This window comes from Chamaea fasciata, unplaced genomic scaffold, assembly GCF_029207755.1.
Source record: "Chamaea fasciata isolate MVZ Bird 193981 ecotype frontalis unplaced genomic scaffold, bChaFas1.0.hap1 SCAF_13, whole genome shotgun sequence".
In the NCBI taxonomy this organism is placed as follows: domain Eukaryota; kingdom Metazoa; phylum Chordata; class Aves; order Passeriformes; family Sylviidae; genus Chamaea; species Chamaea fasciata.
In genome coordinates this window covers 1,371,937-1,396,498 of record NW_027094098.1, presented here as the reverse complement: position 1 = coordinate 1,396,498, position 24,562 = coordinate 1,371,937, and the positions used below count along the sequence as shown (strand labels likewise).

At 42.5% G+C, this 24,562-nt stretch overlaps 1 protein-coding gene across 4 annotated transcripts in view; it reads right to left on the bottom strand.

The window, feature by feature from the left end:
• The window catches only part of DOCK3 (dedicator of cytokinesis 3), a 184,611-nt gene that overhangs the window by 43,631 nt on the left and 116,418 nt on the right, over positions 1 to 24,562 (bottom strand). For 3 of the 4 annotated variants that reach the window (XM_066195814.1, XM_066195818.1, XM_066195816.1), the window contains exons 16-30: positions 22,678 to 22,840; positions 22,103 to 22,209; positions 21,237 to 21,408; positions 20,671 to 20,768; positions 18,932 to 19,015; positions 18,488 to 18,588; positions 17,127 to 17,208; positions 12,945 to 13,115; positions 9,275 to 9,467; positions 8,209 to 8,336; positions 7,131 to 7,277; positions 5,018 to 5,116; positions 2,830 to 2,924; positions 1,260 to 1,335; positions 273 to 373 (exon numbers count right to left, since the gene is read on the bottom strand). In XM_066195814.1, the coding sequence (XP_066051911.1) occupies positions 273 to 373; positions 1,260 to 1,335; positions 2,830 to 2,924; positions 5,018 to 5,116; positions 7,131 to 7,277; positions 8,209 to 8,336; positions 9,275 to 9,467; positions 12,945 to 13,115; positions 17,127 to 17,208; positions 18,488 to 18,588; positions 18,932 to 19,015; positions 20,671 to 20,768; positions 21,237 to 21,408; positions 22,103 to 22,209; positions 22,678 to 22,840 (1,817 nt within the window). The remainder of the gene's footprint in view (positions 1 to 272; positions 374 to 1,259; positions 1,336 to 2,829; positions 2,925 to 5,017; positions 5,117 to 7,130; positions 7,278 to 8,208; positions 8,337 to 9,274; positions 9,468 to 12,944; positions 13,116 to 17,126; positions 17,209 to 18,487; positions 18,589 to 18,931; positions 19,016 to 20,670; positions 20,769 to 21,236; positions 21,409 to 22,102; positions 22,210 to 22,677; positions 22,841 to 24,562) is intronic. The other variant, XM_066195815.1, reaches the window with a different exon arrangement.

The window sequence follows — 24,562 nt, the reverse complement described above, 5'->3', positions numbered from 1 at the left end:
GAGAGAACAGAGATACAGCTGCCTACGGAACAAAAACTTGCAAGGTAGTGATGTGAAAAAATAATCAAATGGCTAAAAAAAATTCAATTTACATTTATGTCAATGCAAGAATATCAAACAACTTGACTAATCACTGATTGCTGTATTGGGAGATCTAGTTATTAATTTCCCAGGCATTTCCACATCCCAGGTTTCATAATAAATCACAGATACTTATGGTAAGAAAATAAGGCTCTTTTTTGAGGTGAGAACCCAACAAAACATATCCTTACTTATCCAGAATCTTCTTCCTCTTAGGTGGTGTGGCATTTTCTAGTTGGAGACTCGGCTGGTTTATAAACAAAACTGCCAGGCTGAAATAAGAGTTCCACACCTGTGACAAGGGAAGGAATTTTTTAACATTACACTCCAAGAGTAAGTTTAAAAGAAGTGGAGAAAGACATAGACTCCTTTTGGTTATCAAGGGGTAACTTCATCAATATGTCTCTTACTATGGAGATACATGTTAACTCTTAAGGGTACAACTGGATTATTTAGAACCTGGTAGGAACTGAAGTTAAAACCCCCACAAAAGCAATGCCACTGGGTTTCCTCTTTGCTCCAGAGCTCAAGAATGAATAAACTTGGTGACATCAACAAACTTTTAAATTGTTTTTGTGTATGTTGAACGGATTTTATCTGTCAAGAATCCCCAGAGATCATGAATTATATCATGAGAGACCCCTGTAATTTGGTCTGTTTTCCCAACGAGATGAGGTTTTTGCCAGCTTGGTGTGTGCCCTTGTGCCCAGGTGCATGTCTGGCAGCTCTGAACGCGCTGCCCATCTCCAACTACACCAGACACAGGGGCAACACTCCCTAGGATTGTGTTCCTCCAGGTTTTGTGTCATCAGCCAGACAGGCCTCCGGGAGAGGAAGTTCATGAATTCCCCAGCTTCAGGAAGAGCATTGCCTGAGTTTACACTGCATTATCCATCAGTTTGGGAGACAGCATGCTCCATTAGCCCCATGCTTATGGAATTATTTGTTTCCTTTATGAGGGACTGAATTTTCCTGATCTGATCTCACACTGTATCTGTTCTACTTCCTATCAATTCCACAGCAGATTCCATTCCTGTCCTTTATCAGATAGGTCATCTTCCTGACAGACATTCTAATAAATGCTGCAAATATCATCAGCTAATGCAGAGGGCAGCTCCTGTTCCTTTGTTACTGCTGGTTTGAAAAGATGTCAGAACATTTTCTGAATCAATTCTTACTTTAAAATCGAAGTCCGTTTCTGTGAAATTCTTATGCAGGGCAGAAGACAAGTACTGAACCGTTGTAACTATGATACTGCAGCCAAAAACAAAGAAAAGAAAACAAAAAGAACATTTGAATCTGGACTACAACATATTATAGTGATTAGTGGTGCTGGGTTTACTACAGGTACAGAGAAGAGCAGTCTCTGTGTAATTGGTGATATTTACACAGAAGTCACTGTTCTATGTTTTAATGAACAATTTGTACTAATTAATGCAAGATTATGAATGTTCACTCTTATTTGAACTTTTAGAATTTACACATTTAAAATCCTGTCTATTTTGCATGGCTGGGCAATACGATCACCAGGGAAATGGAGTAATACATTCCTTCTCCTCCTGTTCTAAGCAGAAAGGTTTTTTTTCCCCGGAGGAGAGTGGCTCAAGAATTTTTGAGCAGTCCTTGTCCACTGTCTATACAATGGTCCTTTATCTCACTCTCATTCAACTCAAGAGATTTGCGAGTATTTTGCCAATATTTGATCCCGAGTTATTTTTTGTTGGTGGCTACATATACCTTAGTGAAAGGCAATTAAGGCACATGTTAGATTCAGGATAAGAATAGATAAGTAGATAAAGCAACAGTAGTATCAAAAGAAGAGCACATCTCTGATGTGATGCAAGCAATGCTCCAGCAGTACTGCTAAATGTAACTGTCAGTCTAAAGCTTTGTGGCAAAACTATGCCCAAGGGAACAGGGAACCTGCAGCATCTGAGAGAGCTTCTGTTTCAGGTGGATTTCTTTTTCTTCCGGAACTTCACTGAATCTTTACGCCTGAATTACTGAAATGCACTCCTTTCACTTCTCATTAGCAGGGTGGACTTGCAGAGCATTAAGCTCAGCTGAGCAGGCAGCCTTTAGGAGCATTTCCATGGAGTTTCCTCAGAGTGGGAATGTTCCAGCTGTCATTCAGTCAGTGGGAATTCCACAGCTAGTTTAGCTAAGGAAACTAGTGAACAATTCCAGCCACCCCGTGTTCAACACTGCTGCTGAGCCAAAGAGCACAGTACTTAACCCAGCAGAAGCAAGAAACTGAGGGAAAATGGAGCATTAAAACAGCAGATGACAACTGAATTGAGAAGTAACTCTGTGTAATGCTTTGGTGTCGTGGCTGGGGTCTGCTCCCCCTTTTCCAAATCACCAGAATGCCTCTCCTCACTTGGCTAAGGAGGGATGCTCATGGAAAAGAGCAGATGTTCAGTGCAGGGATTCCCTGACGAGGGAGTGAGAGGCCCATAGACACCCTTTGGTGTGGGGAGCTGGGCTTGCCCTGTGTGCTGGAGCTGCTGGGCCCCTCAGCCTCAGGGCAGCTCCTGCAGCTCTGCTTTTAACTCTGAGAATACTGGTGGAGTTTAACAAGCCCACGAACACACAGGTTTGGTGCAGAGTGTTACAACAGCAGCACAATGAGGACAAGCACTCCGGAGCTCCTGTCTGGATCCTCACATCTCAGGCTGAGGAAAAACACTGCCCCCAGGCTTTAGCTGCCACAGAATGGCAACACGTGACACCTGCTCCTCTACTTACTTGCTGGTGAGCAACCTCATCACCATCCAGTCTCGAGGAAAGACACTCATCTTCATCAGGTTCCGAAACACACAGAAAATCTTCAGGAGGAATTCCTGTCACGAAGGGAAAAATAATTTAAAATCCCCAGCAGTTGCAGGTGAATCTATTTTCTTGATTGTAAGAAAGACAATTAAGATAAGTGTGCTCTGCTTCAGCTTTGTGTTGCAAGACCATTCACCTGGAAACATGGAAGCAACATACATTGGAATATGGCTCTGTTTCTTTTGTTTGCATCCAATACACCATGTGCAGCTTCTTTAAAATCTTCAGTTCTACAGGGAGATGAACATTTCCCCTACGTGCATAACTGTAGTTCACTTCTCATACTATCACCCAGAGTTCCAGTGTCAATTTGCAGCTATTTTCAAATATAATGGACTCATAAACTCTTTTTTATGCATTCATTTTATCAATTTATCTGTCCAAATTTCTTTGGACAATTTGAGAACTAGCCATACCCCCAAGCCCAATAAAACTCCTACACAGGCTTTCTAAAATACTAACAGAAAACTCCATTTCTGGCAACACACAGCAGCAAAGAGCTCTTTGACACATTCAACTGAATGTTTGCTTTCCAAAAAAAAGAAAAAATCCCCAAACCTGAAGACATTTCTGGTTTTTGACTACCTGAACCTCCATGTCTGCACAGAACAACAGCAAAGATTAAATGTGATAAGTTGTTGGCCTTGCAAACTATGATTTTGTTGTTTTGTTTTCCTTCCAGACAAAATCAAAATAGCAGAGAAATTGGCAGAGCAGGGATTCTTCAAAACCATACTACCATTATGCCTTAATGGAGGGTGTGTGATTAATATCTCGGTGTAACTGAGCTCAGAGTAAAGCATTAGAAGCTCCTTGACTTTTGGCCTCATTTTGCCTGAAGTGTAACATTGGTAAGTGGTATGTGAAAAAAAAAGCCTTTCCTTGCCAGAAAAAGTATTGGAAATATTTAAACAGCCACATTTGATGGGGGAAAAAAAGAGTAATATATACAATCTTCAGTCTTTGTGCTACTCTTGGAACATATACTCAGATCATCAGAGATACAACAGTTCTTTTGGGCATCAAGACAAATTTTAGTTCAATGACCTTTCCCCAAGTCTGACATAAGAACTATACTTTAGATGGCTTTTAAAACAGCTATTAAAATTTATTATGAATTAATTTACCAAATCATTTTCCTGTGAGCAATTTGAAAGTTACCAGAAAGGAAGCAATCTCAGATAACTATCAACCTGAGATACACTGAACCCTGCAACCTAAAGATAAGAATTTTATCATTCCAATTCATCTCCCTGATTTATTCAGCTTCTCTATATGCACACAAAATATTTAAAAGCTGAAAGTCTATCCAGAAAAGACTTCTCACTGCTTCTCCATTTCATTTGTTTAAGATAACAGAGTTCCTGCCACATTACATTGTTCTTATTGTGCGTATTTGAGTGCCACGCCAAACAAAATCGTTTTATATAAAACTTGTCTTAATTTCTAGGATTAGTCTGCCTTTTAAACAGGCTGTTGCTGGGGATACTCCTCTTCCCCATCGAAGTTGGGGTAAGAAGTTCTGCTGGTGTGAGATGTGAGATGTGCCATTTCAAAATGTCAGAGGTCTGTGCCCCTCACCAACCCCTGCTGTTCATGGAGAGCCGTAATTCAAGCTGATGTTCACAAAGCATGTAGCAAGTGGAGTGGTAAGGTAACAGCATTCCCAAAAAAATATTTCATCTGCTGAGACACTTGCAACCCCCAAAAGGCTTGAAATTCTCTTCTGGCATAGAATCAATACCCTTAGTAAGAAAGCTCCAGTGGATAGTGAACACACAGTAAAATGCTATACAACAACTGATTTCACATTCACAGGATTAAAAAACCCCATGTTCCTCTGCCTGTGTGTTACATGTAACAATTACAATATCCTTTATGTCCAGCAGCATCTATCCCGGGACTCTATTTGCTGCTATAAAGATAATTGGGTGCTCTGTGGTCTTAACTGTGCTTTTGCAACACTACACCAATGATTCTAAAAGTGAAAGGAACAGAGTGCCAGGGGATGGGAATGATTAACAGAGCCAGTGATGCTGGAGGGATTCCCCTCTGCTCTCTCATTCTGAGGGAATCACCCGACAAACATCACACCCTTTTGTACCTTCAGTTCATCCTTGCTTTGGAAGTTGTCCAGTAAGTGCTGGAAGTGAGTGTCTGACATCTGACGAAGCAAAGATAAAAGGCAGGAGACATATTCTCCCTGTTGACCAAATGAGAAACTCTTTCATTCAGACAGTCTGAAATTTCATAGGTACAAAGCTTAACCCGGGGGAAGGTATAAAGGGAGGGGTCTGAAATGGCCCCAATGCCTATGAGGGGGCAGCTGACATGCACAGAGATTGAAAGTTCTTCAGGCTAACAGTTCCTGAGTTACTGTTAATACAGGGATACACCTCCAGGAGGCTCCTCCACAGATGCCAGTTTTAAAGGTCTTTAAATCAAAGCTGTAGTCTAACAAAAAATAATTTAAAATTATTAATACAGACATTAACAAATCACCCTCCAAGCATGCAGATTTTGACAATACCTTTTTCAGTACTTTAAATACACAGTGTCTGTCAGAGGTGTGACTGCAGCTCATGCCAACAGACCAGCAATTATTTGAACTAAGTGACTCCAAGCAGTAAAGCAGGTACAGCCTGGGATCAGGCTGGGCTACAGGAGGTGACTGGAAGCTTGTAAATAGATGTCTTATTAGTGTTCACCAAGTTCTGTGCTGTCAAAGCTCCAGTACTGACAGGACTGCAATCAGATTTCCTGAGCACAGTCGGGGTAAGCCTACATGAGCTACAGTTACATTCCTGTAATTCTGCAAAGCAGATACAGCCTAACCAGTTACCACAGCATCCCAAAGTGTTTTCCAAACAGGAGCTCCCCCATTTTACAAATCTGAAAGCAAAGCACAGAGAAGGTAAGCAATCTGTCCAAGAGAACAAGCAAAGTGGTGTCAAAAACATCAGGACTGGGTTTGTTGACTGCCAGTCCCTTGCACAACACTACTCTTTTTCTGCAACACAGAAAATAATTTGGAAAATGCACAAATCTAAGCCATATCTAATAAGAATCCACGTATCACCATGCTGTGAAATGTAAATTGAGGAGAAAGTACAAGGGACTGTGCCTTCCATTCTACTGTTTTTCTAAATGGCTTAAGCATCTGCCCAGAAGCTGTGACAAGGGTTGTTGCAATAAACTTTCCAGGGCTGAACTTCACCAGGAAGAAAGATGTGCTCTTCTGTGTGGGCTGGCATGTGGTAAACATCAGTAAGTCAAATGACAGCAGTAAAAGGAAACTGAGATATTACTGGGCATTTGCAAGCCAGTGCCTTCCTTGTCCTGTATCAAAGAAAATCTTGTTATCTGAGCTAACAAGGAAAGATCCAACCTTCTCTCTTGTGTGAGAAGTGCACCTTGGTGCACATCTGCCCCCAGCAGCACTGCTGAGGTTTCAGCCTTTTGCTAAAAAAACAAGTCTAAAAAAAGGATGTTCTGAACAGCAGCTTAACATTCTACATTGCGCAAAAGTGGCATTAGAGGCTCCGACAAACAAAAATACACTAAAATGGGCTAGAATAGAAAAGGGCAGAAATCCAGGAACGAAGAAGGCTGAATAGCAAAATTCTCTTCTTTTTCTTCTCTTCCACTGCATGTCAAAGAAAAATTTCTTCCCTCTGGCTAAGGCTGGCAGCCTGGGTAAAGTGGTGGCTTCTCCCACCAAGCTCAATAGCTCACTTGACTTAGCATCTCTTAATTTCTTTTGAAAAAGTATGTTGTGTTTCATTTGCATGAAATAATCAATGACCCTGGACAGAAGCTCTCCAGGGTGTTAAGCAAAAGGATTTAACCACAGAGCACTGTCATATCTGAAGTTTTGGGGTCACAACCTGATACTCATTATAGCCCTTGGTGATACCACCATAGGGGTGAAGCCCCAGGCAGCTCCCCAGCACCTCAAGTCTTAAGCAATAACTCCTAATCACAGCTGCAAAAACAAGAAAATAATCCAGAAATCCACTAAAGCTTCCTGAGCTCCACTGCTTCCTGCAGCCCTCACTAGTGCAGGGAGGAAGGAATGGGTTTGTGGCTTATTAAGGGAAAGAGACAAAGCCCTGGGCATTCATGCAGCAGAGATGATGATGAGGTGCCAGTGGTGGTGAGGGACTGAACCAGAGGTTAGAGAAGCAGGAAATAGAAACTGATTGTTAGTTACTAACAGTGATTTCTGCTGTGCACTGCGGGCAGCGCTGCCCTCTTACCGCCTCCTGAGACTGCGATTTACTCATGATTGTGAGCAGAGTTTGTAACAGCACGTCCAGGAGGCTCTCCACCATCATCTCAACCTCCTCCATGACATCTCCCTCCTACAGCAAGTGGTGAGCAAACAGTTAGAAACTGGAGAGATGGAACAGGTAAAGACAGTTCTGCTGAGTCAGTCATACCACAGGCTTGCTGGGACAGAGCTCACAGAAGTACAATCAAATTCCTCATTGGTATCCTGTCGTTCTGCCAGTGCATGTGTGTTACCTTGACAGTCTCTGATGGAAACATTCAGGGTCACAGCCATAAAGGTTAGTCTATAATCAAAGGTCTAGAACACAACAGGAGCAAATGATGTTCAGGAACCTTTTCCATGGCAGTATTATTTTAGCTTATTTCCACGATACCTTTCATCTCATTCCTTTCACACAGAACCATGACTTGGAATTGGAAATACACATCGGTATGAATTATATTTAGTATCACGAGCTTCCTACTTTAGTCAGGTGGGGAAATTTCACCACCCCCTCTTTGTAAGCGTTGCTCTTTACATGATCTAGTTACCATTTGAGATCAGAGTGTTATGACCGTCAAAGCTGGGTGTTGAAACTCAGCAGCAATTTCCAAAAGTAAGTGGGATTTCATTGATTGGATAATTTTAGAGTATTCTTTTCATGTGAACCACAAAGTGCTAGTTACTGTCTCTTGCAGAACTACAAGTCCTCGAGCTGTGTACAACTTTTAAACTCCACTGGCATCTAAGTTCTGGGCTTGCATGAAGAGAATTAAACAGTGTCAAAGCTGGTAAGGGTGTGTGTGAGTCCCCTCTCCTAACAGCAAGCACACTGTGTAATGAGGATGCTCTGAGTCCCACACAGAGCCAGACCCTCATTTCAGATGTTCTCCTGCTGGCAGCACAATCTTGTTTTTAAAAGGATCTTTGAAAAAGCTGTATTAACCTATAAAAACGTCTCACTCTTCATTTTACTAAATCAGTTGTGCAAATAAAATATTAAAATCAAGTAGCAGATTTACCAAAGAACTGGTCTTGATTATGGAGAAGATACTACTGAGGATCCCAGAGCAGATCAGCAGCTCCTTCTGCTGTCGTAGGTGAAGGTGAATGTGGTGAAGGACCACAGGCAGCAAGATGCGCCGCGACTCTGAATGAAGGAAAATCGTTTCAAAGGCAAGGAAAGAAAACATTTACAAACAATTACAATGGATGGTTTCAACAAAATTCTGTGGCATTATCATTCTCACCTTGTACTGAGTACAATAACTGAAGTGCACTAACTTGGGGTCCTCTCTACAGGAAAGTGAAACTCAGTGGAGCTTTCTATCTTCCACTTTAATTTCATAATTTCTGTCATTCAGACCTTTATGTATGAAATGCACTCACAAACTTCACCCATTTTCCACTGAGTTCCTGAAGATTTTTTAAAATTCTGTTTTTAAAGTATATGTAAGCAATGATATAAGTATATTTAAGTAAAATTTTAAGAATTAAAGAGTTACTAAAGTGTTGAGCCAAAGAAATACTTAAGTTACAACATAAAGATACTTTAAAGGAATGTGGTGGGTTTCTCACAGGACTATCCCCCCCTGTTTCTCAGGCATAAGCTGGCTGGAAAGTAAGTTTTCTTCCTGTCCTGATAAGAGCAATGCAAAGTGTAAAGTGAGATCTGGCAGTTTTAAAAATTGACTTGATCTTTTAATGTATGTTTATCAACCTTTAATAGCTACAATTTGTCTAGGATGGATTTATAAACATTTCCTACCCTAGTGAAACTTGTAAAGTATTTGTGTTGAACAGAGTTAACAGAGTTACAGAATATTCAGAGTTAGGACACAGAAGGATCATGGAATTCACAACTCTGAAGTGAAAGCCCTTGTGGAAAGAGGGATCAGTCCCACAATGTTGGCTTTATTAGCACCCTGCTCCAACATTTACCAACGATGCTGCCAAGAGAAATAATTACCAACATTACAGGCATTCAGCAGGGAATCACCCGCAACAAAGCCACTGCAAAAGCGGCGCTGCAAAAACAACCCAAGGCGTTGCTGCCCTGGGCGAGCAGCAGCCTGAGCCCCGGCTCACCTGAGAAGGAGAAGAGGCGGCTGTCGACCGTGCGGGCGATGGACTGGAGCTTCACCACGTCCATGGACTGGCCGATGTGCACCGTGCTGGGCATGCTGCCCAGAGTGCCCCGCACAAACTCCGCCACCTCCTGCACCGTGAACATCTGCAGCAGCTCGTCGAAGATGGCGGGGAACGAGTTCAGCAGGGCGGCCTGCGGACACAGGAGGGGGCTCAGCACCTGCAGTGCCCCACCTGCAGCTCAGGCCGTGAGGTGGGAACAACAGGAACACTGAATGAAGGGTCTGCACAAAGATACTACAGACTGTGCCACAGCTGGTGCTCATGGTTTGTGGGACCTGGAGCTCAGAGTGAACAAGTCACATGTAGCATAGAAAAATCAAGTGCTGTTGCAATAGTAAATCTTAGGATAAGTTGCACACATAGACACAGCTTCAAAAAGCTGTGTTTTAGCATACAGCTTATAAAATAGAAAAAAAAACTTGAGATGTCAGAACAGGAGATAGTCCAGTTTTGTTGATTTAATTTTTTCAGTTATTACAACACTTGCTTCTGATTAGAGAGTTCTTTACCATTTGTTTGTACTAAGCAACTACCTAAGACAGTTAAAACTCTTCAGAAAATATTCTGAAGTGAAGAACCTGCTGACAGACCTTTAACCAGTTCTGCCATGTGACATTCCAGGATTTCTGCAGCAGGGGTGGGGTGTGAGTCCACGTGAAAGAGGTGCCACATCATGCGAGAGTGAATGTGATTCTTGCAGTAACAGATATTTCCAGTAAGCTGGAGCTATCCTTGAAAGTGCTTCTTAAAGTGCAGAATTGGTGTCAGCACAACAGCAACAAAAACCTCTTCATGTCTTATTTCCTATTTTTCAATTAATTTTTTTCACAAGAGTAGAAAATTCCAGGCATCACCCTGTGCTCAAGTTCTGCACACTTGGAGTCCTATCAAACAAACGCCACCACCTTTAATGTTTTAAAATTCTTCCCTTCTTCTACATCCTACCCAAGCTCCACACCTGCTTCCTCATTTTAACTATTTAAATTCCTAGATGGTTGCTTTCTTGAACCAGCCTCACCTCCACTTTTCCCTGCCTGCCATTCCCACCTCCCTTCCCTGAAGCTCTCCACACAAAGCCCCAGTGATTTCCTGCACAGGTTCAGATTTACCAGACTTCACTGCAGATCTCTGTTCAGCTTTGTCCTTCCAGAGTCTCACCACTGTCAGTATTTCCTTTTCCTCAGAGATTTTTTTGTTTTCTCATTGCATAAACATTTCTGTATCTCTTCCATACTGACATAACTCTCCTAATCCATGCAATCCCAGCCTCCTTCTTCGCAAAGTCTTTTTTCCTTCAACAGTGAAATCTATTTAATAGTATTTGAGCAAAATCAAGTTATTTTTACAACTAACATGGTAGAGCTCATTAAATTATTTTAAATATAAATTTACCTCCTTCTTCCACTCATTCTCTCTCAAAATCTTCTTTTGTTATAATCAACTCAGATTACACAAACCCCCACAAGGCCTCCTGGGTGTTGTCACCTATTTGTTCCTGATCCCTGCAATGTACTAACAAAATAAAGTATAAATCGTTTCCCTAGCTCCTGGTACTCTTGGAAGGCAGTAACAGCCACAATTCCAGTCACTGTCTTTATCTTTGGGATAATGTAAGTGAAATGACAATATTGGCCCAACAAATCCTTCCAGGAGTTTTCCTAAACTTTCTATTACTTAGAAAGCAGAAGGATTTCTGTATAACCCCTAGCAATCCAAGCGTAGGCATGGGATCTCTTCAGGAAAGTTTGGAGCTGTCCTGAGGTAACATCATTTCAACAGTTCCTTGAAGGATCCCATTATTGCACAACACCCTAAAATATCCTGGAACATTACTCCTGTCCAGCTAATTGCCTGAGAGGAAGGAAGTCAGTTTTACTGTCATTCCTGGAAAAAACTGAGATACTGAGATCTCTCAAATATCCTGGAGAAGAGGACGAGTGCGAGGGAAATTATGTTGGCCAGGGCCTCAAGCATTTCTGTGGGTATTTAACAATTGTCTAGATTTCCAGAACTAATAATCAAATAAGTAGCAAATGCTTGGCTCCCCCAAACAATTTGACTTTACATAATCTTGTGTACACCCTCAGTACTGTCTTTTTAGTGTGTGGATGCCATAAATTGCTCCATGAATAAATGAAATAATCCTCATCTCCAAGTTTTAAAGTACCGGCCACTTAAACATCAAACTCCAGTTTATATGCAGGAAAAGAGTGTTTGGGGTAGGGTAAAGAGATTAACTGGGAACATCCACAAGGAAACACTTGAGCAGTCCTGGGGATCATTACTTACACAATTAAATGTCGGCCTTGTTGTGCCCCCACATTTTTGTGGGGCACCTGTCCCGGCTCCGCTCGCCTGCCCTCCAGGCTGGGGGGCCTATGGGGCAATGGGATCAGGGGGCAACACAGTGGCAAGGGGGAAACAAAAAGTAAACTTTCAAAGATTCAATAAGGACAGGCTTTACAAATTACAAAAGTCCAGAGTAAGAAATATCACGGTGAGAGAGAGGAGGAAAAAAAAAATTAAAAAGAGAAACAAAGAGAAAAAGGGAAAATCCCCCATCCTCCCAAGTGACTCTCCCTCCATATTTGGGACCAACACAAGTGGAAAACATTCACAAGATATCGTCTCCATTCACCATCCCTTCGTCTGCAAAATTCTGTGCACCGATTTCTCTTGTTCCTGGCACACCTTATTAAACCCACTAAAGGGTGATTAAATAAAACATTAGAGCAGCTGTTCTCAAATCTTTCAGAGCAGCTCCTCAAGAAAGAGATCACTCCACTGGCAGCTTCCTGAACCAGCAGAGTCACTGCCTGGTTGCAACGTTCACAGCAGCTGCTTCTTTGGCAAAATACAGCAGGTGTTCCAAACATCTGTAATTCTGCATTAGTGATTACAAACCACCTTCACATTACCAGGGAGCTCTGGGTGCTCCCTCCTGAGATTCTCTGAGCAGAGGCATAAAACAGCATGTTTGACATTTAAAACATAAACGCAGGAGCATGTAATGCAGTACAGTGGTCTTTAAAACTGAACCCAAAACTCAGCAGCATCCTTTCTCACTTGGAGTGTTGTCTTCAGCCCACATGGAATCTTCATGAAGTCCTCTGGGCTATATTAAATGATGCATTAAACATGAGCATGGGCATCACAACATGTTTGTGGTCAGGCTGCACACGATTCTGACTGTCACTTTAGCACATGCTGGAATTGTTTATCTGAGTGCAAATACATCAGTTGAAATTCTCGCTGTGATGCTGCTGTGATTGCAAGTATTGATTTGAAGTGCTACAATGACGGATTTAGAAGTTCTTGAGGCCAACCATAAGACACAGGAATGAGAGAGACATGAAAACGCAGTTTACTTCTGCGAACAGCAAAAATTTCATTCTTATGTGAGAAGTCACTTCTTCTTAGAGCGCCCCCGGCCCAGCTCACCTGTGCAAAGCTACTGTCTAATGGGTGTCTTGTTTCCCAGCATCACCAGCTCCTCAGGGGGGAAAACTCCACTGACCTGCATTTAACCCCCATGTGCCCACACCTCCCACCCGTGCAGGAACAGCTGCCTCGTGGTTTGCCAGTGGGAACGTAGGAAATAGCAAACCTGTGTGAAGATGAGAGTCTCAGAGCTCCTGCTGTCCAAGCTGAGCACAAATCTGATGGACTGGAAAAGTTCCTGGATGCTGGAACGGAACTGCTCCTCCTCCATTCCACAAGTAGCTCTGGAGTAAAGGATCCGAGATTGGACAATGAACTTGAAAAGATATTCCAAGGCCTTAAGGAGCAGGAGAGGAAGGAGATCAAGACAGAGAAAAAGAGAGAAAGAAAATAAAGGAGCTTTAAAGAGAACCAGGAAAGACTCTACATGCATAATAACTAAAATCTTGAGCTTTAGAAAGGAGAATGAAAAACAGGTTTTCTAAGTTACATAATTCAGCTGAGGAAGAGTTACTCTTAGGCAAGTACCTATTCTCAACCAATACTCTTTGATATTTGCATGTCCCACTAACAGAAAAAGTATGCATTTACATCAAAGAGACACATCTGAGTTACATAATTGGAGGAAAATTTTGATCAAGGTAAGAAACATCTGGTTTTCTCACGACTTGGCACAATGACTGAAGTGTCTGAAGAAGCTGCTATGCTTTCTTTCAAAATTTTGTAAATGGCATTATTTAGAACTGCATTTATTTGGCAAAAGGGACCAGGAAGAAAACACATTGTTCTGAGCAGCTGTAACAAGTCACCGCCCTATCAACAGTTCTGAGACAGCAGCCCTGCAAGGTGACACTTCACACACCTCCTTGATGTTGGCTGTGCACAACTGTCAGTGCCAGAATGCACCAAATATCAGGGACATCACTCCTTCCCTTAGTACTTAACAGGATTCACCAGCAAAGCAGGATAATTCATGGTTTGATGATATCCTCAAAACCCAGCACAGGAAAACAACAGGCTGGAGATCCAGCAATCATAGGCTGTACAGAAACCTTAGTACTATGTCATTGTATTCCATGGAAAATATTCTTGTCTCACTTCAAACTGGAAGTTAATTCAGATACAAATTTTGCTCCCAAGACATATTTTTGCACCCATAAGAGTCCCTCACTGAACCACCACCCAATATGCACAAGTATGCAATGCTGTGCTGTAAGTTCTAGAATGCCACACCTTTAAGGATATTGGACGGGAATGTGAAGCTCCTCATAAAGCCATCACGGATTTCAAAATGCCATTGACTCTTACAGCCTTTTTTTTCCCCCAGAAATAATGGCAACTTTGGGAATTCGTTATTATTTATACTTCTGTACTAAACCATCTCCCAGTGAAGCTTCCTTACACCAAAGAAGTTCATCAGGAAATATCAGCTGCGTTCCTGGCTCGTTTCCAGACAAAGGCCAGTCGGTTCCCAGTCAGCTCTCCAAGGCTGACATCCCTGTGCTGACACCAAACCCAGCACATGCAGTGCTCGTAGGAGCTGCTTTAGGGCTTCAGTGCACACAGCCAGAAACCTCATCTGAAGGCTCGTAACTTCAATGTGAGGATGACGTTCTGCAGTGAATCGGAGCATTTGTGTGTGACCCTCCGTAATTCCCTGTGGAAGGTGGGGTAGCAGGGCTCAGAACACTGCACTTCCTTAGCACAGACAATGAGCCCACACAGGCAGAGAACCAAAGAGTCCCCAGTGTCTGCACATACGGCTGGGATGCTAAAAACACAAACCAAGTCTTGGTAGCACAGTCAGCACCACGACTAACTTTGACTCTTGCTATCTATAACATCACAAATCTGATGTGTATTTGTGCCTAAAGGCATTCAAGTGCACTGAGATAAAATCCCAGCTTTCAGTGATGTTTGGCATGATACAAAAGGTCAGTGTCAAATTAAAGTAGGTCCCTTACAAACACAGTCTGTGTGCATGTTCATGTAATAGGTGAGCACCTCTGCCCTGTGGCCAGCAGGGAAGATTCAGGGAAAACCTCCTGAGGGAGGAAAGCCCTTACTGTTGGCTCCCTAATCTAGGCAAAGCCCACCTATAGTTCTGCTGGAAAGTAACTGAAGCTGGAGCGGCATTTCCTTGACACAGTTCCTTAATTCCTAATTTCCTCAGGGACAGCAAAACTGGCCGTGGAGCCATTCATGGAGACTTGGTTACAGAAGTCCCCTGGGAGGCACAGGCAGCTGTTCCTAAATGCAGCTTTTGTGGAGCTTTGTATTTGGGCACAATAAAGGAGCATGGTGCTGTGTTCTAGGTAGAAATTTCCTTTCAGTTATAGCTCCTCCAAGTTGCACAGGAGGTTTTGAGAATTAAGAGCAGTCTTGAGGGAGGTAGGATATTTTGGAAAACCTCTAGAAGTCTGCTAATGCCAGCATTTGAAATTAGAATGCTCTGAGACATTTGCATGTCCATCATGAATGTACGTGATGAGCCAGGAGCCGTAAGAGTGCAGAGTATTTCAACAGCAGCTTTAGGGCACTACACTGAGCAGAAAATTCAGGGGAAAAGATATACAGAGCTATCCTGTTTTCTCAAAGAACTGCTAATGCAAGGAGTGTGGTGAACACATCAAAGACCACAGAAACGCCCAACAGTAGAATCGGGCGCTAGTAATGACACATGAGCAATGATAATGTCTTTGGTACAAACTTGTTCCAAATGCCTGAAATAAAATCTGGAAACAAAGAAGGAAATCAATCACTTCACTGTAATGGGAAAAGATAAAGACCTGAATTTGGGCCTGCAAGAGGTACCTGCAAAGGCAACTGTCTGAATAAGATGTGACAGCAGTGTGGGTGGCAGAGGATGTGCTGTCAGGTCTGCACAAACTCTGCTGGTCATTTTAATTCCTGTGCTTGGAAAGGCTTGGGCTGTCAGGTCTGCAAACTGACCTCCCTCACAGAGGGAACAGCCACGCTCCAGCACTTGAGAGCCCCAGTAAGCAAAGAGCTGCCTTGGAGGCCGAGACACAATGTACCCCATTCACAAAGCAACTTCCCTAACCCAGCTGCTGAAAGGCATTCCAACATTCCTCTTGTTACTATTTCCAAACAGGACTGCTATGAGGTTCAACAAATGCAGATCACATAGGGACAATATCCCACATCTCTTTGCTGCACTGCAGAAAGCACTAATCAGTGGTTTGAGAGGCAAGGAAACCTCCTCGAAGCATTCCAGCTGGAGATCTTCCTCTCATCTCATAACTTTAATAGCTTTTTTTGCAATTAAAAAAAAAAAAAAAAAAGAAATATAAGGATAGAAAAAGAAGAAGAATGAGAAAGTTGCTAATTCCTTGAAAAGGCATCTTTGCCCTATTTTTACCATTCCATATGAATCTGTGGTAGAAAATTCCAAAGATGTCCCTGAGCATGTCAATATCTACAAAGACAAAGCAACCACTGGTGTAATGCCCTGCTATTACGTGAATAGGATCCTAGCAGGGGATCTGGAAAGTGAGATGATGGCATGGGCAGTGCCCTTCACCTGGAAAAGGTTTCAGGTATTTGTACTGACAAGTGACAAAATCCAAGTGCTGATCACTGCCACTGTTTCCAGTTCTCCAAGTGCCCAGACTCTAGGACACCAGACCCCTTGGAGGCAGAAGGTGCAGGTGGGCATTCACTCGAAGAAAAACATCTTCCTGCAAATATTGGCATCTTATATTTATGCACCTAACACACTGACTTCCAGGCTTACTGCTACACATAGTTAAATGAACACTTTATTTATTCTTCAATTTCTCTCTAATAGCACCAAAACATTCCTGGTGTTTCTCACAGCTGTGCCTCCCTGGGACATCATCCCATCACAGAGCCATAGGTCAGGTGCTGTGCTCCTTCTGAGGATTTCCGTCCAGATCGAGACTCATTTATCTGCTGCCTGAAATACCCCTGGACTTCAACCCACAGTACAATGGAGCTGTGTCACAGCCAGAAATGAAGAGCAAAACTTTGATCCATAGCACCTGTGCCTGATCCACTCAAACCTACTGTTGGTTGGAGGGCAAGGTGCAGCCCACATCAATAGAGCAGCCCACTGGCCACAGATATTAGTCCCACTTAAGTTCTCCACAGGGTTGCAAAAGGGCTTAAGGGGACTTAATTCTTTCAGTTTTTTTCAGCACAGTAATGAATCTCCCCCTAAAACTAAAATTGTGGCTATATTTATAAAAATCTGGTTAAACAATTATAGGAAGCCAGTGCCACACGACCCTTGATTCCATTTCCAGCTTCCCCAGCCCTTCTGTGGTCCCAGGGGAAGAGAGAGCAGCTCCCAGTGGATACCTACTCTCATGGCCTCCTGGATGTGGTCCTGGCGCACGAGCTCGGCGGAGCGGTCCATGTACCACTTCAGACAGCGGATCAGCTCCCTGGGGGAACAGAACAGAAACCTTCAGCACCACTTCCGACAGGCATCAAACATTTCGGTTTAGGGAGAGATCTCTAAACCAGTCTCATTTCACGTTATTTCAGTGGTCAGTTACAGCTGTCCTTGATAGTATTTACATTTATTTAAGTTTCAAAACCAGAAAATTATTTCTTATCTGTAACTGACTTGGACCATGAGGAACACTAAGAGAACATTAAAAAGATGTTATTAGAGAGATAACTTTGATAAATGTATGCTTCTAAGACTAAAATATACTTTTGTTTTAATAAGAAATCCAAGCTCTCATGTCAGTAAAAAGCTTTGAGAAACTGAGATCACAAAGAAAATACCTGCATCTATTTTGCTAAGTACAGGACACCATCTGGACTAAGTTACAAAGCTGTATTAAACCCGGCTTTTATTTCAGACATCGGACTACCAAAACCCATTTGTCTTGTCTGAAAGAGCTGCTAATTAACACAAAGCAGAACTCCTCTTTACCCTCTGAACACGACTGTGCCTTCCAGTGTTGTATATTATCTATGGATTTTCACCTACCATTGATAAAGTATTTCTATATTTATTTTAATTACACAAAAATGTGAATTGCTTAAAAGAATCAAAAGAAATTACTGGCCATTTTTTATAGCATACCATGGCCAAAGACAGAATATACTCAGATATACAAAAGCAACGGTCTAAAAGAAAGAAAAAACAACACCCTGAAGGGTGACTGTTACTGCTTTCAAAAAGTCACTCTCATTTTCTGAAGCAAGACTTTTCAACACCAGAAAATGAGGCAGAATCTTTAAAGTGACAGTGAAATTTAGATTTCTGATTGACTGAAATTAAATTGTAACCAAATAGACAGGTATTTACATAAGATGTTCTACTTTAGAAGTTACAATTAGTTCTCTAAGCTTTCACACAAGCCGTGTATCCCAACATCCTTAAGATGAGGAATGCATAAGCTCTTGGTAGCTCATTTGTCCGGACTACAGACTGAAAATGAGTTGTTGCTGAGTGTCCCTTCAGTTAAAAAGAAAAAACAAAACAAGAAAAAGATTAGCCAGTCCAGAAGGGCAGGAGAAATGCCCAGTGTGGCCATGCTCAGCCACTGGTGACATTTGGCAGCTTTTCCCTTCAGCTGTGCTGGCAAACTTCCAGGTGAGCAGCTCTGCTCTCGGGGACACTGCTGCCAGGAAGGCTGCGATCCTGATGGTGCCACCATTCCCAAGCTTGGTGATGCCACCTCTCAAAGGGAGGAACACAAGACCTACTTGTAAGCCAGAGCTCCCGCAAAGTGCTTCTGGATGTAGGTGTCCATCACGGGGCGGAAGTGGAAGTACTTGCTGTCACGGAGCAGGTTGATGATGAACACCTGTGGACGTGGAGAAGCGAACCCAACTCAAGGAATTGCACACTGCTGCCAAGCGTCCACAAACAAGCGTTCCAAACTGAGGAGCATTCAAATACATGAGCTGCTTTAAACAGTCACAGTTGTGTTTTCAGGTATGATCGGTTGCTTCCCCCACGTGAGAGCAAATACTGCTGCCCCTGGATGTGCTGCGGTCAGCCTGCCCACCTCACCCAAGATCATTACAGAAAACACAGCTGGATCCAGCTGAGTATTTCATATTTGACAGAAGTACAGTACTAGCAACACGATCATAAGGAACTTAAAACTCACTGAGCATGAGATGAACAACAATCCAGCAGCTTACCAGAGACTGAAAGACCAACAGACCGTACTTCTCTGTGTTGTCATCCAACACTACAAACAACGTGTCCAGAATGTCTTGTAGGAACTAAAATGACATGAACAAAGAATTTCAACTTAAATTGTATTCAAAAAGTTATTTCTCCCCTGCTTTAATTAGCTCATACGTGTTAATATCTTTGTGAAACACTTGGCAAGGACAAATCACTTCAGGTTCACTCATGTGATGTGACAGATTTTAATTTGATTTTACTTAGAAAAATTTTTCTCTTTGCAAGGAGTATTTTCAAACAAAAATGATAAAAAAACCAAAAAATAAGAAATATGTACTATACACCTGATTTATAATTTTGACTGAGCGTTCCTCTCACTTTAAGCTGACCGGAAGTGCTGCCTGACAACAGTGGCAAAACAACTTGCTCTCATTCTCAAATCATTGGAGTCCCAGGTACTGTTCAGCACCAAATCTGAGGCTGGGCAGTACATTAAATTCTGTTCAATATTGAAATTTTTGTTAAATGACAGAAAGTAAAGCTTTTCTAACAAGCATTAATTGGGGCCAGTTACATGTTGCCAATTGTTTCTTTCACCCTTAACTCCACAGCTTGTTGAGCACTGACAGTTCAGTGATTTTCTTTCTAAAAGCACAGTCTCCAAAAGGATGAGTGTGAAGGAGAGTGCTGGAGATCGTTAACTGCATGTTCTCTCATAATGTTTTAGTCTACTCTACTTAAATTTCTGATGTGGACAACAAGAAATAAATTATTACAATTTATGAAGTCTCTGAAACGATAAAATATCTTTTTTTTTCTGAGTTATTACGTTCTGTTCTTCATATTCTAGTGCCAAATGACAGCTGATTTATGGGGAGAATCAATTACTTCTCCCCATGAAATAATTCAAACCATATATTTCTTTTTCTTACTCTATAAAACCAGATACTTGTACTACCCTACAAACAAAGAGTACAAAACATGACATTCTTGAAGAATTCCAATATAAATGGGATTTGTGTTCCCCTGTTACTGTTACCAAGTTACCATGAAAAGCAACATTCCAGGTATGGCAACACTCAAATGAGTTCCAGTGAAGTGGCTGTAATGATAAACAACCTAAATGATAGGATTTGTCTTCAGTTTCTTCTCCTTGTTGTTTGTGTTAGAAATCAGCTTTTACTTCCAGATTTATAGAAATAAGTCGTAGGGAGAGTTCCCAGCACACCTAAGACTATCAGAGGCATATCTGGAATGTTTTGCTGAGAACACAAGTATTCAAACACAGTTGGAAGTTCCTCGGCCCTAAGGAAGAAGTTCAGGCCACACAAGATTATCATGTAGAGCAACAGTGCCTACAAAACCCGGTGAAATGATGAGCTGGCAGACAAAAGACTGGAGCACAGCTGGCTGGAGGCACCAGAGAGCCCCTGCCAGGGTCTGTGTCTGCACCAGCTGCCGTGTGGGACTGCAGACTGGAACCACTGGTGCTGAGGGCCCAGCACATGTGTCTGAGAGCATCTGACTAAGGATCAGCTCCGGTTTCATCCCACTGATTGACTGTGCACTAATGTCTCAAGTGTATCTTCCTGTCCAGTTTCACCTCATAATAAAATCCCAGCTCCTACAGGGTGGAAGTTCCCAGTGTGAATCAAAAAGCACAGTAAGAGGGAGCCTTCAGAAGTGGTCTGCAGGTCTGAACTCACAGCCTATCACAGATACATCCAAAGGCTGTAATTTCATGCAGTACCTTAACAATCTCCTCGCCGCTGACATGTCTCAGTCTTCCCAGAATATCCATCACTCGATCTGGGTAAGCTTTCCATTTGAGCAGGGCAAGCAGATCCACTGCAGAGAGAGGGAGGAAGAGCTAGAACCACACACAGAGGGAAGAGTGGCAACCCCAGACCCACCAGAGATTCATCACGTGCCACTTCACCTCTTGATGCAGTCCACACTTCTTGGGAAATGACAGACAGACAGACAGACAGACAGACAGATAGAATGGAAAACAAGAAGTACAATATGGAGTGAGTCAACACTGCTAATGGAGAAAGGAATGGAGGAATGGTAAAGTGCTTTAAAAAGAGTGAAGGCTGCATTTTCCCCTGTGTGACTTGACACAGGAGTGGACAATCCACTCCTGTCTGCTCGTGCTTTAGGGATGTTGCTGTAAAAAAATCTCATTTACTTAGCTTCTCTGTAAAAGTCAAGCAAAACAAACTCTGGATTGTGTAAAAGTGCTAATAGTGAATTGTTTTGCTCTCTTTCCTAATTCCTGCTGCCTTGAGCGGTTCTGAGGGATCAGCAACTCACCATTCTGGGTCAGTTTGGTAGAAGAGAGCTGTGTGGAGACTGAGAAGGTCTCTTTGGTGCTGCGCTGGAAGATGAGGCTGGAGGGGATGTTGGGGCAGCCGTTGTAATCCTCCTTGCAGCAGGGCAGTCCCAGGTACAGCGCGTGGTTGTTGAACGTGCTGTTCTCATCACACTGCGGGGGCAGCACAAGGGATGGAGTTGTACCTTGTCCATCTCATCCCACGTGCCCACAGCCTGTCAGCAGTTCCCCAGCAGTGCCTGTGTTGGGATTTTTGTGGGTGCACACCAACACTTTTAAGGAAAAGCTGCGCTCGGGGGCCTGGACATGCCCAGAACAGACCCAGCTCTACAGAGTGGTCTCCACCCACTGCCTCGTTAGAACTCATCAGATCTTCCAGATGCAAACTTAGTGCTGCCACCTGAAAACTGTACTGAACAAATAAAGCCAGGTGAATCAGCAGGAAGGAAAAACCCCCAAGCCCAAATCTCTTGCTGCAGGGCTACCAAGCTGTGGCACTGCAGCACGAAGCACTGGAACCCAGCACAATGTCATCTTACAAAGGCACAGAACGATGCCTTAGGCTGGTGGAAGTGCTGAATGCTCATGAACACCAGCGTGTTTGATGTCAAAATGGATGGGATTAATAGCAGATAAATCATCATCATCAGGATGGAAAAGGTGAGCTGCACCTAGAATAGAAGGCTCTATCCAAACCATGTGAATTTGAATGTATAAAACTTTGAAACTACTATTAATCTGTTCCTCACATACATCTAATAAGGGGGAGAAGGATAACGTAATGACCATTACTCATTTAAGTAATGAAGTAGAGATGAGCAGTGAAAAGTCTGCAGAGAACTGATACCTTATAAACATATAGTTCATGGATATCATCCGACAAGGTCGTGCCATCATCTCTCATCAATGGGGTGAATGCAAAACCAAAGAGCTTCTTTTCTCCCTTGTCTTTTGCTGCAGCAAGAGATGGAAAGAAGGAATTACATTTGTGCATACCCTCTCTGTCAATATATACAAGATCACTCACCAACTTCTCCACACGCCTAAAAGACAACAAGCAGCTTACAGAACAAACAACTTTTCTAATTCTAATTTCTTTTTTCTAGTTCTATGTAAAGGACTGACAAGCTTCAAATCAAACACAGACATGCCAAACATAGCAAAATCTAAACTGTTTATCCTGCAAAGAAAACGTTCTACAAAAAAAAAACCCAACACAACGAAAGAACAGCAGGGACAAACATCTACAAAGTGCTTTGCCCTGCACTGATCGGTCACCATGTTTTTAGTGCACCGTTTGATAAACTCAGCAAAAGGCTGCTTAGCAGTGTATTCCCTGCATTTCTGGCCTCTCTTTGCTGCCTTCCACCCAGTGACAGCTCCCCAGGCAGTGGAGGAGCTGGGCCCTCTTGGGGCACTCACTGGAGCAGTGTCGGAACTCGAAGCGCAGGTGGGAGCCGCGGAAGCGGTCGATGGGGATGGGCAGTTTGATGATCTCCCCCCAGCGCGGGCTGTTGTTGTGGTACAGCACGAAGGAGTGATAGGCGCTCCTGCTCGGCTCCCCCGAGCCCAGGCTGATGCAGTCCTGCCACCAAGGGAAACAATCCAGCATTAAACACATCACATCACCACCCCCGAACCAATCCATCGCCCAGTGACAACCTTTATATAATTCATGGCTTTCTGTAGACATAAAAGAGCCAGAAGCAGAAATTCAGACGCAATGAAACGTGGAATTTTTTAGATCTTGAGACTTTGTTTTGGGTCAAAGGGTGAACTAAGAGACCTGTAATACTGGATGAATCCCAGTATCTTAAGCTATTATTTAAGCTAAGTTTTCCATCAAACGCTGAGTAGATACAATAAACATCTAAGTCCAAATATTTACAATTGAGTCCAAAAAACAGGCCACGATAGGACCATCACTAGTAATATTAGCCTTCAGTGAAGAGATCCTTTAACCAGATTTCTGCTTCAGTATCTCAGTTCAGAAGTGATAACTGACCTTTCCAAGCTCTTTACAAATGTTCATCTTTCAAAACTATGACTATCCAGCCTCACTAAATATCCCAGAAAATTCTAATCAAGTTACTTCCTCAGTGGTAAGCAGAGAATTTCTGTGTAATACTCATCACCTAAAAACATAATTGGATCTAAATTTCTGCCTTCAGATATAACAAACTCAGAGATTTTGCCCACTCTAGGCTTCACAAAATACAGATGAAGAAAAACATGAACTGATATTGTTTTAGAAAACAAAAAATCCTTAGAATACAAGTGAAGGAAAATAGGATAAATATTGAAGTTCTGAAATAAGGTCAGCAAAAGGTCCTCTGTGATGAAGACATGGAGCAGGAAGCACATCTTTTAATATATGAGCACTAACCCATGCTCTAGACCCAGCAGTAACAAAGAGATCCAGGAGATATGACATCTCATAAAAGCAAGCAGAAAAAAGATAGCTTGGAGATTCTTCACTGGCATGTCCAAGGATAACGAATCCAGGAAGAAACAAGCTAAGCAGACCAAGAATAACCCATGCAATATAAATTCTGATGTAAAAACCTCCATGGAACAGTATGATGACAAGAACCGTTACTGGTCATTTCCGCAAGGCATCTGTAAATTCTATCCTAAGAAAATACCAGAAATGTTGATTTTTTTTTAATCTGCAAACCATCTGACTGACCAGTCCAGAACATCCCATTAACCAGACCCAGTGAGTTCAACCCCTGGCAATAATCTGCTGGCTTTGAGAAAGTTAAGAATTTGTGAAGGAGCTCAGAAGGGAAGAAAAGCTCTCTGGAATTCTGGGATTCAGTGCAAGGACAGCCCGCGTGGACAGAGACTCACTGCGAAGGCTCTGATCCAAACTGAGTGACTGAAGGCTGAACTCACACAGCTCAGTCCCCTCAAATAATCCTCGGCAACCACATGGGATCAGCCACAAGCCCACATTGTTTTAATACAACAACAAGAATTAAGTGTTGGATAACAACAGGTTAGCAGAGAGCAGCGCCAGTACTGCAACCCAGAACTGTAAGATCCCAGTTCTTTTCTGTAGCAAGAGTAAATGGTCGGGCTTCAACACAGCAATTCCAAAACCTCATTCTGCATTAGGCTCTTAGGAGCAAACAAAACAGTATTTCTATTTCCTCTACAATTACAGTAAAAATTCAAATTGTAACGTGAGGTTTTTTATTCCATCAAGAAGCCACCTGCTCTGGCTGACAAATGGCCAGTCTTTGAATGCAGTTTCATGCTATGAACTTCAATAAATGAATAGTCTCTCCTTCTGGTTGTTAAC